General features: G+C 40.0%; 1 protein-coding gene across 1 annotated transcript; it reads left to right on the top strand.

The window, feature by feature from the left end:
- The first annotated feature begins 57 nt into the window (after positions 1 to 57).
- On the top strand, positions 58 to 9,548 carry HSPD1 (heat shock protein family D (Hsp60) member 1). The gene is made up of 12 exons (XM_068966947.1): positions 58 to 138; positions 1,064 to 1,239; positions 2,183 to 2,435; positions 3,766 to 3,848; positions 4,597 to 4,692; positions 5,099 to 5,192; positions 5,448 to 5,616; positions 7,196 to 7,295; positions 7,846 to 8,091; positions 8,213 to 8,387; positions 8,673 to 8,851; positions 8,939 to 9,548. Exons 2-12 carry the CDS (start codon positions 1,066 to 1,068, stop codon positions 9,089 to 9,091), a joined length of 1,722 nt encoding a protein of 573 aa, XP_068823048.1. The 5' UTR covers positions 58 to 138; positions 1,064 to 1,065; the 3' UTR covers positions 9,092 to 9,548.
- The last annotated feature ends 6,591 nt before the right edge of the window (positions 9,549 to 16,139 follow it).

The raw sequence follows: 16,139 nt of genomic DNA, 5'->3' as shown, positions 1-16,139 counted from the left end.
CAAGCGCGCTGCGGAGGGGCGGGGGGAGCGGCGGAGGGAGGGGACACGGGCTCATTGCCTTGCGCGCCTTGCACTCTGTCCCTCACTCGCCGCCGACGGCCTGTCTCGTCGCCCGCACGTCGCGCCGCTGCCCCGCAGGTACGCGGCCGGTCCGCGCCGCCTCACCCATGGGTTTCGGACCCCGGAGCCGTCCTTCCCTTCTCCGCTGAGCCGGTCCGCCGGCGAGAGTCAGAGCTTCCCCGGGTGCCGCAGGCCCGGGCCCGCTGAGCCAGGCCTCGTGGGTGCACGCGGGGGCCCGTCACGTGCGGCGTGGATCGCTCGCCCAGCCGGGCACAGCAGGGAGGGCTTGCCCACGAGTGTGCGCGGAGTCGGGCGAGTGTATTCACATCGATCCTCCGGTGAAAGGCGGTTTTGCTTGTGGTCGAATGTAGGGTGCCAGGGAGGGTGGTCGCAGCGCGTGGGAGCGGCTTTTGGCCTGGCGGACTGCTGGGGTACGGCATCTCCACCTTTGACCTTGCTTGGCTGTCCTGGTGGAAAGACACGTGGGGCCGCTGGGAGTGGGCCCGGCCGCCGCCCCCAGCATCGTGGCCTTGCTCGCTGCTCTGATACAGTAGCCCCGAGTGGATACATGAAGACACATTTTAGTAAGCGGATTTTTGCAGCGTCAGGAGTATTTTCCTTCCCTTGGTCGCTTGGGTTTATAACTTGCCCCTTTTCTGTAGATTTGGTTTTCCAGGGGACATTTGCAGCTGATTTGCCCTCAAGGCCATTTTAGCGGTGAAATATTAACTCGTTATTAGCGTAGGAAGTAATAGCCGTGGGGAAGAAGAAGAGCACGCATTTTTACTGTAGGTCAGGCGTGGGGCGACCTCTTTAAAGACTGCACTAGTAGCCAGTGTTGTGGGGGCGGTGGCGGGTTCCGAGGCCCAGGTATCGTGGGTGCCAGACGTCAGCCCAGCTCACTTCTAATATTTCTCGTTCTGTTGCATGGGTGCCATGTTTGTGTTGTAACCCCACGGGTAGTGGTAGTATTGTCCTGATGATCTGTCTGTTTCTCCTTCAGAAATGCTTCGATTACCCGCAGTCCTTCGTCAAATGAGGCCAGTGTCCAGGGCACTGGCTCCTCATCTCACTCGGGCTTATGCCAAAGATGTAAAATTCGGTGCAGATGCTCGGGCCTTAATGCTTCAAGGTGTAGACCTTTTAGCCGATGCTGTAGCCGTTACTATGGGGCCAAAGGTATTCTTATTTTGTTGTAATTTATATTGTTAAGGAGTAACATTTTGCCGATGGCAAGAGTCACGCCAAGTTATTAAACAGTTCTTAGGTATTCATAAACTGCTTGTGCCAGATTTGTGAAACTAATTTGTACAAAGTGTGATGTAATCAAGTGGTAACTCCTAGCTTAAGATGGATGGTTAAACTCAAGGTAGACTTAATCTCCCTTGCCTGCTTGAGTTAAATTTTGGATCCTTTCCCAGTAGTTAGTACTAGGCATAGGTGGAAGAATATAACATCCACAGTACCTTAAGTATGAGCATTTAAGTCTCATTTAACGAATGATGAATAACAAGTAAATTGAGGAGACCTCTTCATGCGTTGTACTGGGTGGAGCAATGCTTCAGTTCAGGCTGAAGACAGTACAGATATCAAAGTGATTCAACTGAGTAATGGCATTTGCATGCCTCACGAGCAGCTTTGGTTCAAGCCACCAGTACTGTTTGCATCATATTTTAAGATTTAATGTTGAACAACTCAGGAAGGCTGCACTGTTCTTGTCTTGCCATTGCTATTTTAGAAACTAAATTTTAAAATAAGTTCAGAAATAAGTTTTCACATTATTATTATAGAAGGCACTGGACAAAACTTAAATATGAATTATGTGGAGACTTCTGGAATTTCATTATAATCTCCCAAGTTAATGTTGGTTAAGTCTCTAGAAATTTTATCTCTTATAACATTTCATCCAAGGTTATGCACCTGGCAATAAAGAAGTCATTTTGTCTGTAAGAACGTTGATGAACTTTCGGTTGAGATTCATGCAGCAGGTCTGATAAAAGTGATCTGATATTGCATTGAGGCTTTAAAGTAATTGCCTATTATGAAAAATGCTCTTTTTATTTTAAGCTAAATAGTACTTAGCGTGTGAATCTGTGGCATTTTTTTCCTTCTGCAATTACAGGGAAGGACAGTGATTATTGAACAGAGTTGGGGAAGTCCCAAAGTGACAAAAGATGGTGTGACTGTTGCAAAGTCTATTGATTTAAAAGATAAATATAAAAATATTGGCGCTAAACTTGTTCAAGATGTTGCCAATAACACAAACGAAGAGGCCGGGGATGGCACCACTACTGCTACTGTACTGGCACGCTCTATTGCCAAGGAAGGCTTCGAGAAGATTAGCAAAGGTGCTAATCCAGTGGAAATCAGGAGAGGTAGGAATGTCTCTCTTCATTGTCACCACAGTGTTTTGATCTGTGTCAGGTTATCTGTTAAATTATGTTAAAAAGTTGACTCTTGTTTCTTCTGTCTCCTAAAAAATTTTTTTAATCTTTTTTTAAAAAAATGATTAAGTAGTGATTGAATTTCTGACTATGGGATGGGCATTGTGCTAGGTGGCAAAGAGGAGACTGTGACTAAGATGCTTGTGCCCTGTGTCCACAGTCATCCATCCCCGTGTCATTGTCCCCTGGCTCATTTCTCCCCCAAACCAAGTTTATTGTAAGTTGCAGCATGTACTGTGTATTTCTAAAGCAGTAAGTTCAAGGAAATGCTACCCAGGATATCAGAATGGGTTTTTATTTTTTATAAAGCAGTTTCTTCTTAACAGCACTTAATATGTTATGGGTCTGAATTTTGTTTATTATTACTTGTTTGGGGGAGTTAGGCCACAATTCAAAGATCTCCTCAGCATGTAATTGGTGTGTGTTTCTGGGGTGTATTACCATCCACGCGTAGGAGATGTAAACTAGGAGGCACATGAGAGTAAAAGGAGATACTATTAATAATTTGTGAAAACTGACTTGCTAGGCATCCCAAAAATGTGATGAGGTATCATCTCATCTATTTCAGTGTTTGAGATCCAAATGAATGTGTCTCATTAAAAGCAGTTTGACTGGCAAGTATGAATTGAGGTTATTAAGGGTTACTTCCCAAAGAAAGTCATTGTTACTACAAATTGCTCTCAATTATTTTTGTGAAGTAACCTTTCGCAAAATAAGGAAAGAGCTAGCACTGGTCTCAGTTGAAAAGACTATGCTCTCGTAAATAAATCCGTATTGTGGTGACATTGAATGTTAAAGGTGGTTGTTCATAAATTACATATTAAATGAGGAAATTTCAACCAGTTAAAAACTTGGAGGGGTATAGTCACAAGAAAGTCCTTACCCTTGACAGTTATACTTGTTGAAAATAAGGGACTGTAATCCATTTTGGTCCTTTGTGTCCTTCAGTGGAGGGGAAATGTGCTAGATGACCCTGTAAGAAATGATTGAATCGGGAAAGATTTACATAGAATGAGTTGAATGGTGAGATTCTTGAAAGTGTACACTTTTTTTTTTTACTGCAGTTTTTAAAAATAATTTGGCATTGTGGTACTTCATTTATTAAAGTTTGTGTTTCATTGCATGCCATCCAACTGCCTTGTGATCAGGAAGAGTACTGGTACAGAAGCATTAAGGCATTGATACACTTAACATGAATCAGAATTTTAGTTGACATGGAGCCATGAGAGAATAAGCATTGTAATACATGTTCTTGAACCAGGTGTGATGTTAGCTGTTGATGCTGTAATTGCTGAACTTAAGAAGCAGTCTAAACCTGTGACAACCCCTGAAGAGATTGCTCAGGTATGGATTTTTAAAGTAACATTATTTTATCCTATAATTACACAACAGTGTTAGGATAACAGTATTACCCAATCACCAACATTTGAAGCATTTTTCTTACTGCTAGAGATTTAAAAAATTCCCCCACCAGGGATTGAACCTCTGCAGTGGAACACGGTGTCTTAACCCCTGGACCACTAGAAAGTCTCCATAATTTGAGACTTAATGAGTTGTCATTTTACTTCTGCATGACTGAGTAAAAACTCATTTGTGTGGAAAATGTTATTTGGCCATTTATCAAAGGTGAATAATTTCATTTTCTAATATTGCCACATTTGCCAAGGGTAACGGGTCATCAAGCTTTCTTTCTTTCTTTTTTTTGCCACCCTGCCTGGCTTGTGGGATCCTAGTTCCCCAAGCAGGGATGGAATCTGGGCCTCTGCAGTGAAAATGTCAAGTCCTAACCACTGGACCACAAGGGAATTCCCTCTTTTTTGTTTTTGTTAAAAGAATAATTGTGTGTTTATTTCGTTTCTTTTGAAAATAATGTAGAAAATAATCAAATTTTTAAAAAATTGCAACGGGACCAGTTATTCACTAGAATTATTATGTTTAAAATCCCCTCTGCCTGTCTCACCACCACCATCACCCTGCCTCTAGCATCCCACCAAGGATATATCGATTGGGAAGTTAATGAGAAAAGGGAGGGGAGTTGATTGAGGAAGATAGCCTTTACCTTTAATTTGAAAGAGTAGTTTGATTATTTCAGGTTGCTACAATTTCTGCAAATGGAGACAAAGAAATTGGCAACATCATTTCTGATGCCATGAAAAAAGTTGGAAGAAAGGGTGTTATCACAGTAAAGGTAAGTTTGTTCTTAATTATAGATGGAAACAGATGTCTGATAATCTGAGTTTTACAAGTACAAAATATGATCTACATATGATCTACATATGTTTCCAAGTGTGTTCTGTTTTCATTCCTTCACATGTAACACTGGCACCTGTACAGAATAATGTGCTTATTGTGTTTGTGTGAATTATTAACCTGTGGTTTTGGACGTAAATCCATCCTAATTTAGATGATATTGGCTTCTAGCTGTAAAAAATTAGTTCAAATACATATTCTTGCAAAAGTAGAGTTGGATGCTCTGGGATATTTGCATACTTCTATCTGAATTCCGTATGAAAATTGGGGACTACTTACTAATTGGTTTGAAACTAGTCTTTGTGTAATGAAATTCACATAACGAATTTTTTTACTTTTCATAGGATGGAAAAACACTGAATGATGAATTAGAAATTATTGAAGGCATGAAGTTTGACAGAGGATACATTTCTCCATACTTTATTAATACATCCAAAGGTAAGAGCAAATGGGTAACTGAATTTTTTTTAAAGTATAGTTTAATATGTGACACCCTGAGGGCGTTTGTCAGTGTCATACCTCAAAAGTAAATTCATGTGTTCCAAACGTTCGTGTGTATGAGAAAGGAAAACATGATCAGTCACTTTAAAAGTGTACTGGAACTTTGCTCTAGCGGTTTTTCATTTAAATTAAACTGCAGTCATTTTCAGCAGAATGGCCTCAAGTTGGTGAGAAGTGTTCTTTGCTTTTCAGGTCAGAAATGTGAATTCCAAGATGCATATGTTCTGTTGAGTGAAAAGAAAATTTCTAGTGTCCAGTCCATTGTTCCTGCTCTTGAAATTGCCAATGCTCACCGGAAGCCCTTGGTCATAATTGCTGAAGATGTGGATGGAGAAGCTCTAAGTACCCTTGTTTTGAACAGGTGATAGGCAGTGGTGTTTGGTTTACATTTCTGGGTGAAAGGCAGTTATTTGTATTGGTGTTTGAAATCTCCTTTATGTACATTCTCCTTGAACAACTTGTGTTTGTATAATACTGGTGGGTGTCATGAACCTTTAGTCCAGTTATGGTTCTGTCTTTTTTGAATAGGGTCCCTGAGTCCTTAATGTTTTGTGTACCTTTTTATAAGTTAGCCTAAGTATTTACAGTTGTTTTGAAGATAAATGCCTGAGTTTTTGTTTTTGTATTTTTTACAAAAATGATTTATGGAAAAGATATATTCACAATTACAGTTTTTCATGAGAAGAGGTAAACAACTGCCATTCTAAGTGTATCTGGCAGTTGGAATTTTACATAATCTTCTAAAGGAAAAATTTTGTCAATGAATAGTCTAAAATAGAAATTGGTACTTAGGTTGGGTCTATTAATTTTTTAGATCTATAATGATTACATTTTACTTTAAGACAAAAATGGTAATGCTTTAGACAGAATCTTGGGGGGGGGGGGGTTCTGTTTTTTTATTTTTTTTTGGTGCCTGTGTAATCTTAGTTCCCTGACCAGGGAGGGCATTTTTAAAATACATATTCTTCCTAATCCTACAGCTGGGGTGTATCAGAAATGAGATTCTCCAATTTCTATTATAATGGAAATGCATAAATGAAATAATCAGGTATATATAACAGAATTGCATATTTTGACCTGACTTAAATGAGCTTACTTATCTTGTAATGTTTATAGCCTGGATATGCCTTTGGACTTATGAAAAGCCCTAGAGATAGTGTGATGTGAAGCAGAAATAGAAGAACAACAGGCCTGAAAAGTTCTGATTGAGCCATTTTACTGGTTGCTGTAAAGTTGGATCTCCAGTTTGCTTGGCATATTATCAGACCTTAACCTTCTTATTTTTATTCGGCTCCTTAATAGAACCAGGTCTGTCTTGAAGTTTATATATTATTTCTATTTCAGTCTGGTTTCAAATGAGCATTTTAAAAATTATATACTCTAAATATTCATTACCTGATTAAAATGAAGGTAAGCTTAATGATATTAGCAGTATTTACATTTATAAAGGAATTGAATTAAAAACATTGCTTGCTCAGAATACAGCAGTAATACATAATAACTATAAATGGAGCCCATAACTTTAAAATTTGTCATGTGTCAATCGCCTGAAATATATAGTATTGTAAATCAACTGTTCCTTACTAAAAAAAAAACTGCTCAAACTGACTTTAATAGCAACTTAACCTAATACTAAATGGTTAAGGGTAAATGCTCATTAGATGATCGCCAAATTTAAGAGCAGGGATGCCTGGTGTGCTGCAATTCATGGGGTTGCAAAGAGTCGGACATGACTGGGCAACTGAACTGAACTGAACTGACTGAGTTCTGATTTTCACAGTCTATAAAAGTTATCACTGTTTAATTTACATGTTTTCAAGTGGAATGTAGGGTCAGAAGGTAAGCAGAAAGTACAGTTTCCCAAGTGACCTTAGTTACTAGAACTTGAAGTCGGCTGACATTATTATAAAATTTAAATCTTATTAATAACTTCTTAACAGGCTGAAAGTTGGTCTTCAAGTTGTGGCGGTCAAAGCTCCAGGTTTTGGTGACAATAGAAAGAACCAGCTTAAAGACATGGCTATTGCTACCGGTGGTGCAGTAAGTAAAATAGATGTGATTTTGGTTTATTGAATGTTATTTATACATCCAGGTCTGAAATTTATAGGTAGAATTCACATTTTCAAAAATCTGTGTTTCTCTTCAATAGGTAAAGTTTGGGTTAAATAGCACTAAGGCCCCTATCTTTAATTTGCCATGAGTCTTGCACAAGAGTGGTCTTTTAACTTGTTTTCAGGACTGTATTATAATAGAAAAAGGCAGGATTTAAGAGTTTAGGCCTAGGGTCTAGTCTTGGTTTCACCAAAAGTATGTCCTTTGATGAGTTTTCTGAGTTCACTTGTTTCTCAAAGCTTAGTATTAATTGAGGATTAAGTGGGAAGTTGGAAATGTAATGAAAAACTATGCAAGTTTTGTTTGGTCTAGCTATAGTCTTGAAATTTCAGATTTCAAGGAAACAGTATTACAAGATGGTTTTCTTATCAAAACACCTGTAGGATATGTTAATGATTTTGGTATAATGAAAAATGCCTGTAATGTAATTTGTTGTTTTTATTTCATGGTTTTTTCATTTTTAAAAATGTTTTCATAGGTATTTGGAGAAGAAGGACTAAATCTAAATCTTGAAGATGTTCAGCCTCACGACTTAGGAAAAGTTGGAGAGGTCATTGTGACCAAAGATGATGCCATGCTCTTGAAAGGGAAAGGTGACAAGGCTCAAATTGAAAAGCGTATCCAAGAGATCATTGAGCAGTTAGATATCACAACAAGCGAATATGAAAAGGAAAAACTGAATGAACGTCTGGCAAAACTCTCAGATGGTGTTGCTGTGTTGAAGGTAAGATTCATTGTTGTAAATAAGCTGCTTGGGTTCCTAGCCCAAGTAAACTAGGATTCTTGGCATTTAGCATCTTGAGGAGGAAAAGCCATACTAACTGGAATTCTTTTTTGATTTTTAGGTTGGTGGGACAAGTGATGTTGAAGTAAATGAAAAGAAAGACAGAGTTACAGATGCCCTTAATGCTACACGAGCTGCTGTTGAAGAAGGCATTGTTCTGGGAGGGGGCTGTGCCCTGCTTCGGTGCATTCCAGCCTTGGAGTCAATAACTCCAGCTAATGAAGATCAAAAAACAGGTAAAAAGTTACCTTAGAAATGAGTTTACTTGCAACTTGATTGTAGTCTTTCTGTTGTTAGAGTTGTATTGTTACTGCCCACTAGATAGAACAAGAAGTCATAAAGCAGTTTCCAGAATAATAGAAGTAGAATAACAGTGTTGGAGTCAGAGATCTTTCAGGCAGAATCACTTGACCTGTAGTGTTCTCCCAATTGGAGTTATCTGTCATTATTCTCACAAATAGAACTGTGCTGTAATAGTTAAAAAGGAAAGAACTCAGTTTGTTAAAATGTTTTCTTTATAGGTATAGAAATCATTAAAAAAACACTCAAAATTCCTGCAATGACCATTGCTAAGAATGCAGGTGTTGAAGGATCACTGATAGTTGAGAAAATTATGCAGAGTTCTTCAGAAGTTGGTTATGATGCTATGCTTGGAGATTTTGTGAATATGGTGGAAAAGGGAATCATTGATCCAACTAAGGTAAATAGTTGACCACTGTCTAAAAATGCTAAGTCTTGCTCTTTTTTTTCTTTTTTAACTAATATTTTATGAAAACTTTTTCCCTAGGTTGTAAGAACTGCATTACTGGATGCTGCCGGAGTAGCCTCTCTCTTAACAACAGCAGAAGTTGTCGTCACAGAAATTCCTAAAGAAGAGAAGGATCCTGGAATGGGTGGCATGGGTGGAATGGGAGGTGGCATGGGAGGTGGCATGTTCTAACTCTTAGAATAGTGCTTTGCCATTATTGATGAACTGTGAGAGGAAACTCAAGGCAGGGTTCCTCACCAATAACTTCAGGAGAGGTCAGTTGAAGGAGCTGACTGAAGAGAAGGCTGGCTGATGTTTAAGAAAATAACTAAAACCATCAGTTACTGGTTTCAGTTGACAACATAGAATGGTTTACTGCTGTCATTGTCCATGCCTACAGATAATTTATTTTGTATTTTTAAATAAAGACATTTGTACATTCCTGATAAATGAGCTTAAGAGCTGTGTACCAATGTACTGCTTTCAACTTAAATCACTGAGGCATTTTTACTACTATTCTGTTAAAATCAGGATTTTAGTGCTTGCTATCACCAGATGAGAAGTTAAGAAACAGCCTTTCTGTGGAGAGTAAGAACAATTGTGTACAGAGTAGAGAAATATCCAATTATGTGACAACCTTTGTGTAATAAAAATTGTTTAAAGTTAACTGTGTTAGCTTTTCTGTGATCTAGAGAATGTGAGGAATGAAAGCCAGTTGAAGAGGGGTGGGTAAGGTTTGACCAAAGTCTATAAAATGTTTCCTGCCTGTTGTTTCGTACGTTTCTCTGTTTCTCTTTGCTGCAGACTGGATTCAGTTCGCTTCAGTCACTCAGTCGTGTCCAAGACTTTGTGACCCCATGAACTGCAGCATGCCAGGCCTCCCTGTCCATCACCATCTCCTGGAGTTGACCCAGACTCATGTCCATTGAGTTGGTGGTGCCATCCAGCCATCTCATCCTCTGTCATCCCCTTCTCCTGCCTTCAGTCTTTCCCAACATCAGGTCTTTTCAAATGAGTCAGCTCTTCACATCAGGTGGCCAAAGTATTGGAGTTTCAGCTTCAACATCAGTCCTTCCAATGAATACCCAGGACTGATCTTTAGGATGGATTGGTTGGATCTCCTTGCAGTCCAAGGGACTCTCAAGAGTCTTCTCCAACACCGCAGTTCAAAAGCATCAATTCGTTGGTGCTCAGCCTTCTTCACAGTCCAACTCTCACATCCATACATGACCACAGGAAAAACCATAGCCTTGACTAGATGGACCTTGTTGACAAAGTAATGTCTCTGCTTTTTAATATGCTGTCTAGATTGGTCATAACTTTCTTTCCAAGAAGTAAGCGTCTTTTAATTTCATGGCTGCAGTCACCATCTGCAGTGATTTTGGAGCCCAAAAACATAGCCACTGTTGCCACTGTTTCCCCATCTAATTGCCATGAAGTGATGGGACCGGATGCCATGATCTTAGTTTTCTGAATGTTGAGCTTTAAGCCAACTTTTTCACTCTCTTTCTCTTTCATCAAGAGATTCTTTAGTTTTTCTTCACTTTCTGCCATAAGGGTGGTATCATCTGCATATCTGAGGTTATTGATATTTCTCCCAGCAATCTTGATTCCAGCTTGTGCTGCTTCCAGCCCAGCGTTTCTCATGATGTACTCTGCATATAAGTTAAATAAGCAGGGTGACAATATACAGCCTTGACGCACTCCTTTTCCTATTTGGAACCAGTCTGTTGTTCCATGTCCAGTTCTAACTGTTGCTTCCCTTTGCTGCAGACTGGATTATATTATCACATTGGTTTTTTAGTCACTAAGTTGTGTTTGACTCTTGTAACTTCATGGACCGTAGCCTTCCAGAGTCCTATCCATGGGATTTCTCAGGCAAGAATACTGGAGTGGGTTGCCATTTCCTTCTCCAGGAGATATTCCTGACCCAGTGATTGAACCTGCATCTCCTGCAATGACAGGCAGATTCATTACCACTGAGCTACCTGGGAAGTCCTACATTATTACATTAAAAGGGGACAACTCTGAATTTTGTATATTTGAGGTTTGGCCATAAAAAAAGGGAAACTTGGTTCTTTTAAGGGTTATGGTTATTGTTCCAGAGCCTTAACAGATAAGCAGTGGGTTCCCTGTTAGGTACCCACAGGTGAAGAGAGCTGGATTTGAATGGAAAGGAGAAGTGTGCTGTTGGAACATAATGGATAGCAGGGAAGGGCAGCCACAACTTGATATGCACAGCCCCAGGGCTACCACCTTTGTTAGAACTTGAAATAGGTTCCTATCTCAGTGCACTTGATCTTTATTAATAAACAGCATAGAAGTACGGCTTACTTTTAAAAGTTTTGTGTGTTTATTAAGGACAGATACTGATTTGCAAGATAAAACATTGCTTTCTAGTTTTTACAGTATAAGTTTAAAGTGCAAGATCTTGTGCAATAGTTTTTTTTACTTCAATCTGTGTCAAGAATGTACTCTTGGAGCCATAGAATCATTTGCTCTGTGGGGAGAAATTCCAGTCTGCTGCGCAGTTTGGCCTTCTGGTTGCTGCTAAGAGGTCTGGTATAAGCTAGGCACTGAGATGAATGTTTCTGCTTTCCTTATCTAGTTTGAATTGTTTGGACAGAATAGAAGGAAAAAGTCCATCACAGATACAAAACCAAAGTCTCTTGAGACCCTGTACCTAGAAATTGCATTGTTATTAATAAATTGGTTGAGTTAGAAAAACAACAGATAAAAGAGGACTGGATGATTAAAGGGCATTTAGTGTGCTAGACACTGGACTAAGTATTTGTATTATTTTAACCGTTACAACAATCAGATTAGGAATTACTTATCAAATCTATGCTATAGTTACTAAACTGAGGCTCTGAATGGTTACATAGCTATTAACCTCAGCTATTAAGTGGTGGCTGTTCAGTCTCAGCTATTAGTGGTAGATCCCAAATTTGAACCAGTGTTTAATTGAAAGAGCTCAAACCAAAGAGCAAGGTAATTTTAAGAAACCTGAGAGCTGCAGCCAGAGAAAACAAATGGGGAAATTGCATTTTCCTTAGACTACAATAACTGCACAAGGTGACTGAAGTTTTAGAGATTCCAGAGAAGTGCAGAAGTACCAAGAATCAAGAGGGTTCTTTCAAACACCATTTGGTCAAGACAAAGGATGCTAATGACTAGGTGAGCAAGCAGGAATGGTAGATCTGAGAAAACCTGCTCTGGGCACACATGGAAATCACTTGGGAAACCACACAAAGTACAATGTCCAGGCCCCGACTGGCATCCTGTGAAAGCAAGTGGATTTATCTGAACAAGCACAGGCCCACAGAGGGCCTTTTCAAGGCAAAATTTACAGGAGTGTGTTATAATAAACATGTGAATCTGAGAGAAAAGAAGCTTGGAAGACACATAAACACGGATCTGATATTTAGCCCTGACCATGGAGGTGCACATTTATCAAGGCAGCTTCATCTCGCTTTTAAAAATGGAAAAATGAAAAGGAATGCCACTATGAAGTCAGATCCTACTATTTCAGGAAGAGCTGAGAAAATAGGTTGTTTCTACTGCAACCTCGGCTGATCTAAGATGGTGTCTTTTTTTGAGTCTAATATATTGACTGTCCAGAAGGATATAAAAAATAGGCAACCTCAGGAGAAATAGAAGTAATAAATATAAGAAGCTGAAATAGTAACACTCATCCTTTTGGTATGTAAATATTTTTATTGTATCATAACATTGTAGGTAGGGTTCTCTATCATAATGCATTTAAGACATTCAAGAAAATCTGATATATTGAGCTTGCAATTTTAAGTGTTCAGAAGTATTTGATTAAATCTGCAGTACTTAAATGTTCAGGGAAATTTAATTTCATACACTTAGACTGTCCAGCTACATAAGCAGTATGTGAATATTTAGAGAAATGCTATTTTAGAAGGAATTTAATTAAAAATGATCTTTAGGAACACATAAGGAATTCCCAGGCAAAGAGGAGTAGATTGTTATCAGTGGATCTATAGGAAGTTAAAAGATTGATGGAAAAGTGATGTGACTTAGAGCTGATATAGTTACAACCTAAGGACCTAAAGAAGGAATAAAGAAGCAAGGTACTCAGTCCCCCAGAACTCCACCCCCAAGACTTAGCATTTGGACTCACTGGATGCTGGGGGTCTAGGGTATCAGGTAAGGCCAAGTGTGGGAATGGAAACGAGGGCGAAATTAGCTGAAGGATTACTGAGATATTGGACTCCCAGTTCTTATCCCCTTTTCCCACACCACCAGGTAATTTGCCTACTGGTTAATTCCCTGTGGATAATGAATAGGAATGAGTGTCAGCCTGGAACACCAGGAAGAGCAGAGAGCTAGGATAAGAGAGGGGCTAAAAACAAATGAAAGCCTACATTCCAAACTATGGTATCCTCAGTTCGTTACTAACCTTACAGAATGCCAACTGCCAGGCATTATATCTACTTCATCTGTCCCTATTCCTATTCTCAACCCCATATTTTCTAGGACAAGAGATAGGAGAATCCTTTCGTAGAAAAACTGAGCAAAGACCTCTAGATTCTGCCATTTGTGGAGTGCCCCCAGTGAAAAGGCTGGCTCAGGTCACTTTATAATGAAACTCACCAGTCATTAGGCCCCATCAACACAAGCTGGAATCAAGATTGCCGGGAGAAATATCAATAACCTCAGATATGCAGATGACACCACCCTTATGGCAGAAAGTGAAGAGGCACTAAAAAGCCTCTTGATGAAAGTGAAAGTGGAGAATGAAAAAGTTGGCTTACAGCTCAACATTCAGAAAACGAAGATCATGGCATCCGGTCCCATCACTTCATGGGAAATAGATGGGGAAACAGTGGAAACAGTGTCAGACTTCATCTTTTTGGGCTCAAAAATCACTGCAGATGGTGACTGCAGCCATGAAATTAAAAGACACTTACTCCTTGGAAGAAAAGTTGTGACCATTCTAGTTAGCATATTCAAAAGCAGAGACATTACTTTGCCGACTAAGGTCTATCTAGTCAAGGCTATGGTTTTTCCTGTGGTCATGTATGGATGTGAGTTGGACTGTGAAGAAGGCTAAGCGCTGAAGAATTGATGCTTTTGAACTGTGGTGTTGGAGAAGACTCTTGAGAGTCCCTTGGACTGCAAGGAGATCCAACCAGTCCATTCTGAAGGAAATCAGCCCTGGGATTTCTTTGGAAGGACTGATGCTAAAGCTGAAACTCCAGTACTTTGGCCACCTCATGAAGAGTTGACTCATTGGAAAAGACTCTGATGCTGGGAGGGATAGGGGGCAGGAGGAGAAGGGGACGACAGAGGATGACATGGCTGGATGGCATCACAGACTCGATGGATGTGAGTCTGAGTGAACTCCAGGAGTTGGTGATGGAAAGGGAGGCCTGGCGTGCTGCGATTCATGGGGTCGCAGAGTCGGACACGGCTGAGTGACTGAACTGAACTGAATTTCAATAAACTGGTTAGTACGTTGCCTTCAAATATTAAAGACAAACAAGAACCATTAGACAGCCAAGGAAGACTTCAATGGGAGGATTGCAAAAACCAGAAAGGACCTAAGGGAAACTTAAGATGAGATCTTGTCGCCACAAAAGAAGAAAGCTATTTTTTTTAAAAAAAAGGACTAATTAGAAAAAAAAAAAAATCTTGAAAATTGGACTTCCCTGGTGGCGCAGTGGTTAATAATCTGCCTGCCAATGCAGGGAACTCAGGTTCAATCCCTGCTCTGGGAAGATTCCACACACTGCAGAGCGACTAAGCCTGTGCACCACAACTTCTGAAGCCTGCACACTTTAGGGCCCAGGAGCCACAACTAAGGAGCCCGATGTGCTGCAACTGCTGAAGCCCGTGTGCCTAGAGCCTGTGCTCCACAAGAGAAGTCACCACAATGAGAAGCCCTTGCATTGCAACTAGAGTAGCACCCACTCTGTGCAACTAGGAAAAGCCTGAGTGCAGCAATGAAGAGCCAGCACAGCCAAAAAAAAAAAAATCTGGAAAGTGCAAACTATGGCAAACATAAAATTAACTAAAAGGGCTGGAAGACAGAATTGAAGAAATCTAAAAGGCAGAACAAAAACAGATGGAAAATAGGAAGTAAAAAGATACAGATTTAATACAAGAATTAGAAAGTCTAATCACTTAGGAATTTCTGAATGAAAAACCACAGAATATGGAGAGGAAATTATCGAACAAATAATTCACAGAAATTCCACAGAACTCAAAGAAATAAGCCTGTGACTAAAAGGATCTACAAGTTGCCCAACGCAATTAACATAGGCAGCAAGGCAGATTGGCATGTATCTTCAACTGCTCCTGCTCAGTCACTTCAGTCGTTCCAACTCTGTGCGGCTCCATGGACTGTACCAGGCCCCTCTGTCCATGGGATTCTCCAGGCAAGAATACTGGAGTGGGTTGCCATCTCCTTCTCCAATTTTCAGACTACTCAGAGTCAATTTTAAAAGTTTCCAGAGATCAAAAAAAGGATGTTAAAAGTACTGATTATAAGAATGTCATCAGATTTCTAAGGGGCAGCACTAGCTGCCAGAATACAATGAAGTCAGATCTTCAAATTATGGGGGAGGGGGGGACTATTTTTAATGTGGAGGGCTAGCCTCAAGTAAGTTATAAAACAATGACATCTTCAGATACGCAAGGATTCTAAAAATTTAGCTCCCATTTACCCTTTCTTAGGAAGCTACGAGATGATTACTTTGAGAGTTAAAAAAATAAAAAGGAAGCCAAATTTCAGGAAGTAAGTACCCCAAGAGGAGGAGGGGCGATAATTCTAGCATGACTGCCAGGGGTTAAAGCTGCACAACAGCCTGGAGAGCAACCAGTCCAGACTGGAGCAGGATGAAAGAGTGGCTGCAAGTAACGGAATACCCAACTCTAAGTGACTTAAACACTAGAGGTCTGTCATCTCACATAACCAGAGTGCCCAGTACTAGGTTGGTTCATTCAACCCTTGATGTTAGGGTTATGAATTGGCTTTTCTGGAATCAATGCCCCTTCCCTTTTTGTGAAAAGATTGCAGATGTAGCTGCAAACTTCACATCCTCACGTAACCAGGCAAAAACTAAGGAAGAAGTTTCTCTTTGAAGTTTCTTTCCAGAGACAAAAGTCCTATCCCAGTCTTCTCCTCAGATTCCACTGACCAGATGCTACTTCAAGAAGTTTCTAAAGGTGGTGGGGTTTTTCCCCTTTATGATATGGAAAGCATAGA

The sequence above is a fragment of the Capricornis sumatraensis genome, chromosome 3 (assembly GCF_032405125.1).
Source record: "Capricornis sumatraensis isolate serow.1 chromosome 3, serow.2, whole genome shotgun sequence".
Taxonomy (NCBI): Eukaryota; Metazoa; Chordata; class Mammalia; order Artiodactyla; family Bovidae; genus Capricornis; species Capricornis sumatraensis.
Note: the sequence above shows the minus strand (reverse complement) of the source record. Positions and strands in the feature narration are given on the sequence as shown.